The following is a 13,244-nucleotide window of genomic DNA, read 5'->3' on the forward strand; positions in this document are numbered from 1 at the left end:
AACTTAAATTCAACATAAATTTGTGTAACAAAAAATATTTTCCAAATTAGACTTTGTATTCAGGTAATCATTTAGATTTTTGTTTCTAAATTCTCTAGGACCATTTCATGTTTGGTTTAACATGTCAAGGTGAATGCACCCTGGTATTTAAGGGTGAAAAAAGTGAAGATTGGTTGATCTAGTTGATAGAAGTTTTCAAGCTTGAATGGAACAGCGGGTATGCGTTGTGGCAAAAACATTGATGCTTCATGGACGACTTTTGACTGCAACCATTTCAAACACCAATGATGGGGGGAAAAAGTCAACATGAACTTTTTAGATTTTGGGTTTTACTGTGAAATATTTAACAACAGCATTGAACTTGTTTGGAAGATAGCTCAAAATGAGCAACATTACAATGACAACAGAACTACTTTTATTGATTGATTGATTGAACTGGTTTATTTCAAGCATAGATTGTGGACAATACAAAACACAAAAAATACAGATTTTTCAAACTCATTACAGAAAATAATGAAATGCATTGATTAGAAGAAGACACAGACTCAGTTATGTCACATTTGATTAATTAATTATAGTAATTATTAGCTCAAGTCAAGCAGAGTTTGATTGTTTGTTTGAAAAGGGGTGAGAAGACACTAATTTATATAACCTCACCCCTACTACTTAATTTTACAGTTTTGCACAGTTTTTTTTAATCTGGTTCTAGCTCAAACTATCCTTGTAATTGATGGACTGAAGTCAATCCAAGCAAAACACTTGTTTTCTTTCGTTTATGGCAAATAAAATTAAAACCCCAAAAGACAAGTATTGGGAGACATGTCTCAGTAAGACTGCTTTATTCTAAGGGTGTGGGCGATTTATTTAAATATTAGCAAATAAAGGTTCAAATCTGTTTTGTTTACCCATGTGCTTCAGCAACAATGTGTCACCCGGCAGCTGGTACAATGTTTTCTCCAGAATGGGAGCTAATGGCTAAAAAAAGCTTTTTTTAATCTCAACTTCTTCTACTTCGGACAAACATTAAAAGACACACCAGAAATTATTAGCATATATTTGTAAATAAGTGGCAAAAAAGTTTTTTTTTTTACTTATGAAAACACATTAATAAAACAAATCAATTTTCCTAACATTAACTGATTTGTTTTCTACATTTATGCTGTTTTGTTGAATTATGTAACAACAAAATCATAATATCCAAAACATATTGAACTTTGACAGTTACTGCAAGGGATTTCTTTTTGTGTGAGTAGAAATAGTAAAAAAACAGATTTTATTTAAAAAAAACTCATGCTTTTAAATCCTATTTTCTTCTCCATTTGCATTCATGGTTATTTAACATTCCTGTGGGTTTTTGTGATTTTAACAGACTCCCTTTTTTCATATAAATAAATACAATCCAGATGGCTGTTGGGATACTGACACCTCAAAAGCTGGGCAATTTAACACCTATAGGTGTAAAATCCTTATACTACACAGTAAAAATCAATAAATAAATATATATTTAAAGCTAAGTCAAATTTATGGATAAACCATTTAACATGCAGACAAACACGAGGCTTGGAAAAGCCAAAATTGTCCTGCTGATGCTGGATGTTACGATGACGAGAGGAGAAAAACAGATGATTTAATTTTGGGAACAGGTGCCGCAGCGTGGCACATCATTAATCAATCAAAACTTAACAATGAACTCTCAGCTCTGGTGGTCAGGGCCTTTAACCTCATCCGTGAACGTGTATCTGAGAGATTGATGAGGGCTTAACCTGACTTTCAAAACTGTGCTTAACCAGTCATGTCCAAACGCCACAAAAAAAAAAGAAAAAAAAAATGACCTCAAGTGACTTCAAACCAAAAGGTTCCAGTCTGGAGATCATATTTAATAGAATATTACAATAAAAGGTCAGTGAATTGGGTAAATCTGTAAAACATTTTTTTTTGTCTTTTTTCCGTAAAATAATGATGAGCACAATTACATCAAGTCCTTCCCACATACTAAATTTCAGTCCAAGAAACCTCCATAAATGTCCAGAATCAGCTCCCACCAATAGCACAGTGACAGATTTCAGAAGGCAGCTGTCTGATGTTTCTTAGAAAGCAATGCTGCTAAAATGAAAGAGAGAAACAAGAAACGAACAGTTTAAAGAGAAATATTAGAGTAATTTTAGCAATCGTTATTAGAAAAATCCATTAAAAATGTAATTGCTTCACATTATATGTGCTCTGAAATGAAACTTCCACATAGAAAATTGCCGTAAAATAACAATTATTGTAAACTTCACTTGAGTCCAAATTGTTTTTTGTGATACCTCCTGGTTTTATTGTTGAAAATCTAAGAATTGCACTTAAAATTCAAATAGAAGCTAACTAGAAACCATGATTAACATTTTTTGTCCAAAATCTGTGTAAAATAATAATTTTGACTCATTGAAAATGAGAAATGTTTCTGCGAAAGACAGAATGTATGCAGCATTGCAAATCTGTAATCATTGATATTCAAGAAAAATAATGTTCTAAACCAAAAATGTGATAATCAGATCTTAGATGAGATCAAAGAATTATTAGGCTTTTTTTAAAATCAAATCATACGTCTTCTGTTTTAATCAGAAAGAAAGTTTTCTGGCAGAGGGAGAATCCAGGAGGTCCACATGCGTTTGAATTATTTAAAGTTGGCAGTTAGTTTCTTACCAGACCGGTGCTGATTCTGCACTGTGGTGCTGTCTATTTGTCATCCTTCACAGATGATTGAAAGTTTAGAGCACATGCAAGCTGTGAAGTGATAGGAAGTGGGCGGTTTGATGAGCATAAAGTGAAGGATCATCTGTGTCCAGCACGGCTGGTGGTTGGTTGCCAGCAGGCTTGTTCATACTCTGCAGCCATCAATCTACTTTCCAGCACAGATGGTGGTGACTGACTTTGGAGGAGGAGGTTTGATCTCTACCTGACAAGGATTACTTTAAATCTCTGGTGCTGTCACTTCTACCGGAACTATCAATTTAGTCAAATTAAGAAAATTGATTGCTAATTTTTATGGTTTTTGCACGTTTTATTCCATAAAGGCAAGGCAAGTTTATTTGTGTAGCACATTTCATATACAAAAATAATTAAGTGCTTTAAACAAAGTCTACCAAATTATTTTTTAATTAAAAGTATTTGGAATTTTTACCAAAGTGCAACAATCTTAATCCTCAGGGTAAAAAAGTGTCAATTGTGACCATTGTCCCCAATAAAAGGGTTAATGTTCAGTCAGCAGTATAATAAAGTTTAAACTGGTAATGTTTGAAGTGGAAAGAGAGAGTAGGAGATGGAAATGTTTCAAACTGGCTTGAATTTTAACTGCCCTGAACAGCAGTGGGATTTAGTGACTTGGAGCGGTGAAAATGTCACAAGAGGAGCCAGTGGAAATGTCACCTGCAACAATTTGCTTATCTTATTGCTAACCTTTTAGGGAAAAGGTCCAGGCGCACACATACCTGACATTATGACCTGGACCCTCAAGCAATATGCTGCACAACAAGAATTTGTAAGAAAAAAATAAAAATGTATTGACTTATAATTACACTTTGCAAGATTTTCTGAAGTTTTCTTTTTACAAACATGAACACATTAAAGCTAAAAAAACAGAATAATAGACACGAAAAACAAGTACTAAAAAAGAAAAAAAGATATTTAGACTTTTAAATGTTGCTCTTTAAGCATTAAAAATGTCAACATTCTTGAAATACTGGCAAAGATTATCTTGAGGGTTTTCTTTTCCTACAATATACTGCAAAGTTTTATTATAGTATGTCACTATTTTGCAATTAATCAGCATAAATGTATATTTAACATGCTGTAATTTTGTTGAAAATTATTTTGTGATGATTTAAAAAGTGCAAAACAAAAACACCTTTATATTAAATATGTTTTTGGGGGGATCCGTCCATTTGCAACAGAGTGTCTATCATGAGCTCAGACTAAAGGTCATCGTGCATAAAGTGAGTCCCTCTCCAAAAGGTGAGAGCGTTCCGACACTGAATTTGCCAATATTGGATGAGCAAATATGACGAGGTGAATAGAATATGAGTGTGTAGATTCCGTATGAGGAGTTACACAACCGGAAAAATTCCTTTAAAATATCTAACATAAGAAGCATTTAATAATATAATTTATTAAAAACTCCACATGACAAATTGGGCATTACAATGGGGGGATTTGTGGATGCACTTTTCATAAATTCACATTTTTACATTTCATAGCTTTTATTTCAGGGTAAATTGAGTGAATTTTCATAAGGAAAATGTGCATTTCTCTTTAGCAAGATGTTTGCTTTGGTTGTATTAAATTAAAACTTTCAACTTGCAGTAGAAAACTGCTTTAATATGAAGTGATATAGTATTTTCTCATTTACATTTGTTTTGTATTCTTATATTTATGCTCTCAAACCAATCATTTTTTTATGTTTTTGCCAAAGTTTTGCACATTGTCTCATCTTTTTCACTATAGTTACAAGTATTCCTGCACTTTTATTAAAATGTGTTTGTGAATTACAATAAAGCTGAAAATTAAGATGAGAAAAGCAAAGACTGAAATTCTAATTAGCTATTTAAAAAAACACAATACAAATGAAAACACGGAGGAAACTCTCGGAAAAGGTTTCCTGAGTATTTTCAGCTCTGGTCATGTTTTGGACAGTATTTTGCAATAAAAAGTGAAATTTTAGAGAAAACGGATACATTTTAAAAGAGGAGGGGAATGAAGTTTTCGCATATCCTCTTTGACTTGTGTTCAGGAAATGCGGATGGTGAAGGGATAAAAATAAAAATTCAATTTCACAACCCCCCTTCTCCCTGGCAGAAAAGTGCAGGGTGATTACAGGTAAAGTGACTGCTGGTGTCATGGCAGTCAGGTTCATTTGAGGAGGTTTTTTTGTCAGTCTGTGAAACTCTACAGCTGCGAGAAGGGCAAATGAATGATTCACCGGCTATGAATACACCAGAGGCACAGCACGGCTATTCCAGATGATACTTTGCTCTTTTGCAGGGATGAAGTGTCACAAATGTCATGGAAGTTTGATGCCATATTCTCAGACTTTTTGTCACTGCTATGACAGAAAAACATGAAGCATAACAAACTGAGGACAGAAAAACAGTTAGCTGAGCATTTCTGCCTGAGTTACTCATACTGGCCTGTAGCATCTATCTCAGAGTGTTAGTTCGAATGAACATTCACTCAACCACACACTAAGTCTTTGTGATCACAGTTGCTGGGATAAAAATGTCTTTGCACAACTAAATGGTGCATGAAAAAGCTTCATTGTCACTGTTTTATATTTATACAATTATGACTTATTGACTGTATATGAGAACTGGACTGAGACGTGACTGTATAAAGAATTGGACAATACAGCTGTGACATCACCCATAGACAATGCCTTACCACCGACTCCAATTAAATGAAGCCAATTCAGTCCCCATTTTGTTGTAATACGGACATTTGGAGCCATTTGACAATGACTGGTCTAAGTCGGTCTGAGTCGCGTTTCTATGGCAACTACTGTACTGTCACCAATCATGAGTTAGCTTGTTCGCTCGTTCCAATTCTATATACAGTTAATGAGACTGAGTGACCCCTCCTCCATGGTGTTCAAAACAGTGTGGCTTTGTCCAACATGCTAGCATGCTAGCATGCTAAATATTGATTAGAGAGAGTGGTCGCCCTAGAAATCTAGACTAAGACCAACACAGATTAATCAAGGCTTACTAAAGATGCCTGGTTCCAACAACAAAAAAAATGGCGACTAAATGGACTTCTTTTTGTTGGAGCCGGAAGCTAGCAGTTTTTAATGGGCAGCTTCACACTCACTCCAGTTCTTAGTTCTCTGAGGTACTTTCAGTAGAAGGGGTGTGGACTTGTTAACTCATGATTGGCAACAGTACAGTAGTTGCATTAGAAATGCTGACTCAGACGGACTTGGACCAATCACTGAATGGCGACTGAATTGGTTTAATTTTGCTGGAGCTAGAGGTAACTTTACACCCACTGAGTCCAGTTCTCATGTACAGTCAATGTTTATAACAGATGGTATACCATATTCTCTTCGTAAAAGCATGTGCAATTTTTTTATGTTTTAGACATCAAAATACGTTTAGTGGAAACTTGGCAGTTTGGCCAGCACATTGCTAACTAGCAGCTAGCTGGTTTGCTAGCTTTGAAAACAACCAAGTGCAATTATTATAAACAGTCTTCTCTGTTCTAGTATGAAGGGTCAGCTCGCTGTTTCAACTAGTAAATAAGGTATGGAGGAAATTTGGTGACTACAACCCTGTAGGTTCAGTGTTTTTCTTGTTTTTGTTAAAATGAGGTTAGTTATGTGTAACACTTAATGTAATTAACCCTTAATCTATCTAACCATGACAAAATAAAAATAAAAAAAAGTTTTTTTTCTCTGCTGCTTTTTGCCTTGAAGGAGAAAAACACATATCTGATGTTTTCCAATGGTACTTAAGAATATATATTTATATTGTTTAATTAAAAAAAAAATTGATGTAATTTTAAGAAATTATCCAAAATGAATTTGATTTAACAAACAATTATTATAAATACATTCCTGGATAAAGAATTGCATTTAGTTAGATTATGTGATTTTTTTTTGTTTGTTAATGTTAATATTTAAAGAACTCAGAGTGTCAACCATAAAATCCCCCATATTCTAGGTAAGATCAACTCCATCAATACTAATTTAGTACATGTACTCATTTAATTATTGTAATGAAGAACATGTTCTTAATAGCTCACCTCATTAAATAAATGTTTAAAATAAAATGCATAAATAAAAAACAAAGCATTTCTGCCTTTGATAAAATCTTTGTCTCTTTTATTTCCAAAAACTTCAAGAACCTTTATATTTATGAGACATTTCTGCACAATACTGGAGCTTTTTGTTAACTATCTTTTTTTCCACATTTCTAATTTAGTTGTTTAATGCAACCACTCCATTTTGCGTGAAAAAAGCATGTTGACGGTTTAATTATGTTTTAAGTACTTCCATATGAATTTTTCTCTTTAAATTATAAAGTGGATGTTTTACAGTAACTTATGCTTTCACCTAAAGTGTGTTTAGGTGAAATTAATATTAATAAGTTTAAATTTTCTTGGGAACTACTAGTTTGTAACTCTTGTTTTTCCACTTATTGCTGTTAACTTAACAAACAACAATCAGTACAACTTATCATATGTGTTGTTGCTTGCCTCATTAGTTTTGACTGAAAGTGTGGTGACAGAAAGAAGCCTCATGATGGGTTAAAGTGGAAACGTTTAGCTATTTTGGGCAGAACATCAACGATGATCATTTAAAACATATAATGGTTTTTGCAATCTCTGTGACTTTGCAGCTTGAATTATGGTTATGGTTGATTCCCGCACTTTCTCAGCTCTTCCCATCATTCTGAATCGAGGGAGGGAGCTTCTGAATAAATGAAAGTGACTCTAATGGCGGAAAATATTAATGTTTAGCAAATTCCTCTCAAACTAATTTGATTCACGCTGCCTTACCTCGGTTGTAAGAAGTTTGCAGGTGACAGAATCTAGCAGTGTGGGATTAGGGAGCAGTTCATAGTTGTGACTGTTCAGCCTCCTCCCCATCTCTATTTGTGCCTCTCTTCCTCCTTACACGTCCTCCTCTTCTTCCTCCCATCCCCTGGAAACAGGCTCATCACAGACAAAAAGCTTTCTTTAGCATCTCATCAGTTTGCACATTGCGCGTGTGAACACATCTTGAGCTTGAATTTATATTCTATTCAAGGAGAAAATGATTAAGAAAAAAAAAAAAGGAAAACCACATTTCTAGTAACTTCCATTAACATGCAAGTACACTTTTGAAGACTTGCAAAGTAACGATCCCATAATGCAGGGAGCCACTCACATAACAACCGCTTGTAAATGGAGAGAGATCAATGCAGAACAGGGAGCATAATGGTGCTTTCATGTGGGAATCTGCCAAAAAATCAATGGATATAAGTCATTTGCAATTCCCAAACAATGATGAAACAAAAGCAGCACTCCACCACAAACAAGTCAATGTATGCACTTGTATTTGTAACTGCTGAACCCTAATTATTATATTATATAGACGCCACTCTTGAGTCTCTCTTGACAGAAGCGTTTAATGTTCCACAACAAGTAGCTGCTTGAATCTGCATCAGCGCTTCATACGATAGCTGGATGGCTCCCCAGCCCCGTTTGTTCTGCCAAAACCCAAACCTGGCATCATGCAGAGAGGCTTTCATTGTTTTCCTATGATGCTGCATTGCCACATGTCATGTCATCAGCGAGATAAATGTAATCTAGGAGATAGCAGTGCTGAGGGTTCACGGTGGAAATAATTGCCCAGCTGCACAAGGAAGGAAAATAACTCATAATAGTGTGTGCATGGGACCCCCAACTGCTGCAAATAGACAGTGAAGGATATTCTGAGTCGGCCTGAGCGGCGCTGCCAGGATTCAATTGTAGACCACAAAATTACACTGTGTGATGAGGATGCCCATTTCAGGATCCGCGTGAGAGTACGAGATGCATCTCACAAGCGGAGGGTTGGAGAAACAGTTGCACAGATCTGCATGAAGATTTACGTCACTTTCTAGCTGTTTTACATGAGAAAAAATAAACACACTCACTAATTTATATAAAATAAACAACTGTGTTGTGTTTTATTTAGTGACTCCAATATAATTGAGTTCTTGTGGCATTTTTCTGATGATGGAGAACTTAATGGAAATGAAGCTTAAATGCTTTTTGAGTATTTTTTTATTCAAATTGTGAATCATGAGTAGTTGAAAAAATGTCTAAAAAATTGAAAACACATTGGCTCTATTATGACACAATCACTTGAAGAATACTAGATCAATGTACGTCTTTGTTTTCCTCATCTAAGGTGGTATCTGGCTCAAAACTATACGATTGGAACGCTCCGATATACCAGTAATGTTAGGTTGGGGGTGTGAGGGGCTGTAATCAGAAGGAGAGCGTGTAAACAGAGAGCTCATGTATGGTTGACGGGAAGAGGGGTCGGGGTCTGAACAGTCCCACCCACAACTGAGACGGATTTCTAAGGAACTTTCGCCGCTCTGCAGGCACTATGTCCCATGAAACAACGCAAGTTTTTGTGTTTTTGGCTAAAAACGGTACAATTTTAATTAAATGACCACTGAGAACGCTTTTCAAAAATCAAAAGATTCCTTTTTTTTTAATTTTACTTACTTAACTTTTACTATACATTTTTGACTTTTGTAATTTTTTTGTATATTGTTCTTAACTTGGGTATTTTTTACATTCTGCTGTTATATTGTGGTTTTATTTATTGGACTATGTGTCCGTCTATCTATCTATCTTCCCTAAAACACATAACAGGCAGTCATTTCATATATATATAGTTTTTTTCCAGGTATTTATTTTTATTACTTACATTAAGTCCTAATCATTTTTTGAATCATATTCCTAAAACGTTTGAATTAGTAAATATATTAATTCTTATAAAAAAATATATTTTTAAAATGTATTGTTTTGCTTTGTTCTTTTTTTCTTTTTCTTCCTTTCTTTCTGTCTTTTTTATGTTTGATCCAATACGTTAGCTTTTTCATCAAAGAGATAAAAGCGCTTTTTTTATTTTCATTTTTTTAAATGTTTTTCTTTAATGTTAACAGTTCAGTCTTCTGGTACGAAGCTGTGCGTTTCTGTCCTGCGGGGTCTGTTGTGTTGCTCGTAAAGAGGTGTGAATGATGCACCTCCGACCACGTGACCAGCAGGCGCACAAAGGGCGCTCCTTATAGAGACGCTCTCCTCCAAACCCACACACGCCCGTCTGCTGCGCGCCTGCCTCTGCCGCCTCACACTCTGCGTGTCTGATGAGTTCTCCCGGGATTATTCACAACATCATCCACCACAAAAGAAAAAAGAAAAACATTCATTTTCTTCAGTTTTTGGATTTTATTTGCACTTTTTACAACCAACTTGGGACAATTTACACCGGAAATTAAGGAAAAATCCAATTAAGGTAGGCATAATTCATTAAAAAAAATATTATTATAATTTTAAATGGTGGTTTAAATTTTAAATATCTTTTTTGGGAGTCAGCAAATATTCTCAATCAAAAGTATGATGTAAACATGAGAGGTAAATGTCAAAATTGTTGACACCAATTGTTCATAGTTCATTGATCATCTTTGTTCCTGTCTCCCTTGATGCCTTATTAATTCTGTAACGAGTGGGGGAAAGCTGCATGATCTGCTTTAATTAATAGGACGTCTGTCCTACATACTTAATGTGGTGATTTTCCCCGAGGCGACACAGGTTTATCAACTGTTCCGTTTCCCACTATTGTCTGGGATGCATCTGTTTTAGAAGTCAGCTGGTTGATGTCAGCATGTTGGTTTTCTACCTCATTAATCATGACTAAGCAACATAGTTTGATGGAAAAAATGAAGATGTTGTCTTTTTTTGTAGATGTCTCATGGCTAGGTGTTCCTCAACTCGCCGCTGAGCGTCTCTTCTGCTTGGAGAACCATGACTGTACCCAGGATAACCCAAACCACGATGACCACGCTCGCAACAGGTGTCCGGTATCTGGGCTCCAACGACGCCAGCTACGACGACCCCTCCGCCGACTCCGGCTTGGTCAAGAACGGCCTCCGCTTTGAGAAGCACCCCTCCCTCAGCAGCTCCTTCCCGGAATTTTTCCCGGAAAGCAAAGAGGTCTTTTACGCCGCCGTCTCTCCCATGTTTCCCATCAACGTGTCCGAACTGGGAAATGTCACGTCTGTGGAGATTGGAGGAGCTCCTCAGTGCTCCGAGAACGTTGCGGACAATCTGGAGTGCTTCATGATCCTCACGCCCAGCCAGCAGCTGGCGATCGCCATCTTGGCGCTCACGCTGGGAACGTTCACTGTGCTGGAAAACCTGGTGGTGCTCTGCGTGATCCTGCAATCGCAAACGCTTCGATCCCGCCCGTCCTACCACTTCATCGGCAGCCTGGCTGTGGCCGACCTGATCGGAAGCATCATCTTCGTCTACAGTTTCTTGGACTTTCACGTCCTCCACCGAAAGGACAGCCCGAACATCTTCCTCTTCAAGCTGGCGGGGGTCATCGCCTCCTTCACCGCCTCTGTGGGCAGCTTGTTCCTCACGGCAATTGACCGTTACATCTCCATCCACAGGCCCATGGCGTACAAGCGCATCGTCACGAAGACCAAAGCGGTCACGGCCTTCAGCGTGATGTGGACCATCTCCATCGTCATCTCCCTTCTGCCGCTTCTGGGCTGGAACTGCAAGAACCTCGGGACGGTCTGCTCCGACATTTTCCCTCTGATCGACCAGAAATACTTGATGTTCTGGATCGGAGTGACCAGCATCCTGGTGCTGTTCATCATCTACGCCTACATGTTCATCCTGTGGAAGTCCCACCACCACGCCGTCCGCATGCTGAGCCGCAGCTCCCAGAGGAGCGTGATCGTCCAAACCCCAGAGGGGAGCAAAGTGCAAATGGTGAGGCCGGACCAGGCCCGGATGGACCTGCGCCTGGCGAAAACTCTGGTCCTGATTCTGGTCGCGCTCATCATTTGCTGGGGCCCGCTGCTCGTCATCATGGTCTACGACCTTTTCGGGAAGGTGAACGACTTCATCAAGACGGTGTTCGCCTTCTGCAGCATGCTGTGCCTGCTCAACTCCACCGTCAACCCCATCATCTACGCCATGAGGAGCAAGGACGTGCGCCGGGCTCTCCTCAACATCTGCCATTTGTGGCGGGGAACGTCGACGTCCCTGGACAGCAGCGGCGAGAGCGACTGGAACGTCAGGAGCTTGAGGGCCTCCGCCATCAGGGCGGGGAACGCTGGAAGAGGCTGCAGAAAGACCAAAATAAAAGTGGCACAGGCCACGGTTTCTGGAGCGACCGAGACTTCAGCCGCAGAGCCGGTCTAGAAGATGCTCCGACACAACAGTTGGAAGAAGGTGTAAAGTAGCTTCCATCCTGTTAGCACGCGGCTTCGTGATAAGAAATGTGCCAAAACTACAAGGACTTTTTCAAGCTGGAATTGTAAAACGAAACTATGTAAAGATGGAGTTTCATGCTGTTATTTTTGCTTTAGCTTGAATGTCAAGAAGTTCAAAGAAACATTTTGCTTTTTTCTGTACTTTTTTAAACAAATAAAAGTGCAACTTTGCGTTGAATTAAGTCAAACATGTTAAAAAACTGCTAAATAGTGCTTTAAAAAGTATTTTTTCCATAGACAACTCAACTCTTTATAGTATTTTCTAAAGTTATGCTAGTTTTTATTTTAATTCTTGGCGTTTATATTTATTTATTAAGCTAATTTATTTATTTATTTCGCTAATACTAGAAGCTACTAATAGAAATACTTAATTTATAAGTACATTTTATTTTTAGGAGTATTTAGGAGTAACTATTTTGATTAGTTAAGCTACAGCTTATAGCAATTTAAGCAAACCTATGTGCATTTTATTGTAAAAAATCAGGTCTGTCTGATAAATCTGTAACAGTATTTCATATTGTATTTTGTGCTACTAAAATATTTATATTTGTCCTGTTTTACTCATTGTATCAAAATGTCTGAAAACTTTTGCTTTTTTACAATAAAACAACAAAACCAGCTAATTAGGTTGTGGTATATGTGCAGAAAAATAAGATGTTTTACCCAAAAAGGAAAAAACATGCGTAAAATTGGATACATATGCTGCATTTTTGCTGGGATTTATAAACAATATCTAGTAAAAAAATTATATCTTGGAAGATTCTCGTCGCCCTAGAGGGTGCACTGATCCTCATTTTTCAACAGTTTCTGACCTACAAACAGCACTGAGGTGAGGAGGTATTTTGTCATTTTTGGAGGTCACTTATTCTACGGAAGAGTTATTTTTATATCAAAGGCCTGCAGGTTATTATTAAAAAAAAATCAAATTGAAAACATACTTAAGTGGTCATTTAAAAAAAGACCTAAAATAAATATTTGGATGCCAAAAAAAAAAGAAAAAAAAAAAACATTCTGATGAAAAAAATGGATTCCCCTTGTCATTAAAAATAATGACAAATGCTGATCTTTTTTAGGTCAGCATTGATGGACCCGGCCGTATTGATTTGTAATTACACTCAATAAATAATAGAGTGTGAGTTTTAGAGACTAATTCTTTGATTTTTTTCACTTCCACTGCACAGATCTACTGTACGTAACATTTAAAAAAAAACATTTAATTTAAAT

At 37.0% G+C, this 13,244-nt stretch overlaps 1 protein-coding gene across 1 annotated transcript; it reads left to right on the forward strand.

Moving 5' to 3' along the window:
- Positions 1–9,651: 9,651 nt before the first annotated feature.
- On the forward strand, positions 9,652–12,643 carry LOC112145396 (cannabinoid receptor type 1B). Its single transcript, XM_024270629.2, has 2 exons — positions 9,652–10,027; positions 10,477–12,643. Exon 2 carries the CDS (start codon positions 10,537–10,539, stop codon positions 11,947–11,949), a length of 1,413 nt encoding a protein of 470 aa, XP_024126397.1. The 5' UTR covers positions 9,652–10,027; positions 10,477–10,536; the 3' UTR covers positions 11,950–12,643.
- The last annotated feature ends 601 nt before the right edge of the window (positions 12,644–13,244 follow it).

Source organism: Oryzias melastigma, linkage group LG22 (genome assembly GCF_002922805.2).
Source record: "Oryzias melastigma strain HK-1 linkage group LG22, ASM292280v2, whole genome shotgun sequence".
NCBI lineage: Eukaryota > Metazoa > Chordata > Actinopteri > Beloniformes > Adrianichthyidae > Oryzias > Oryzias melastigma.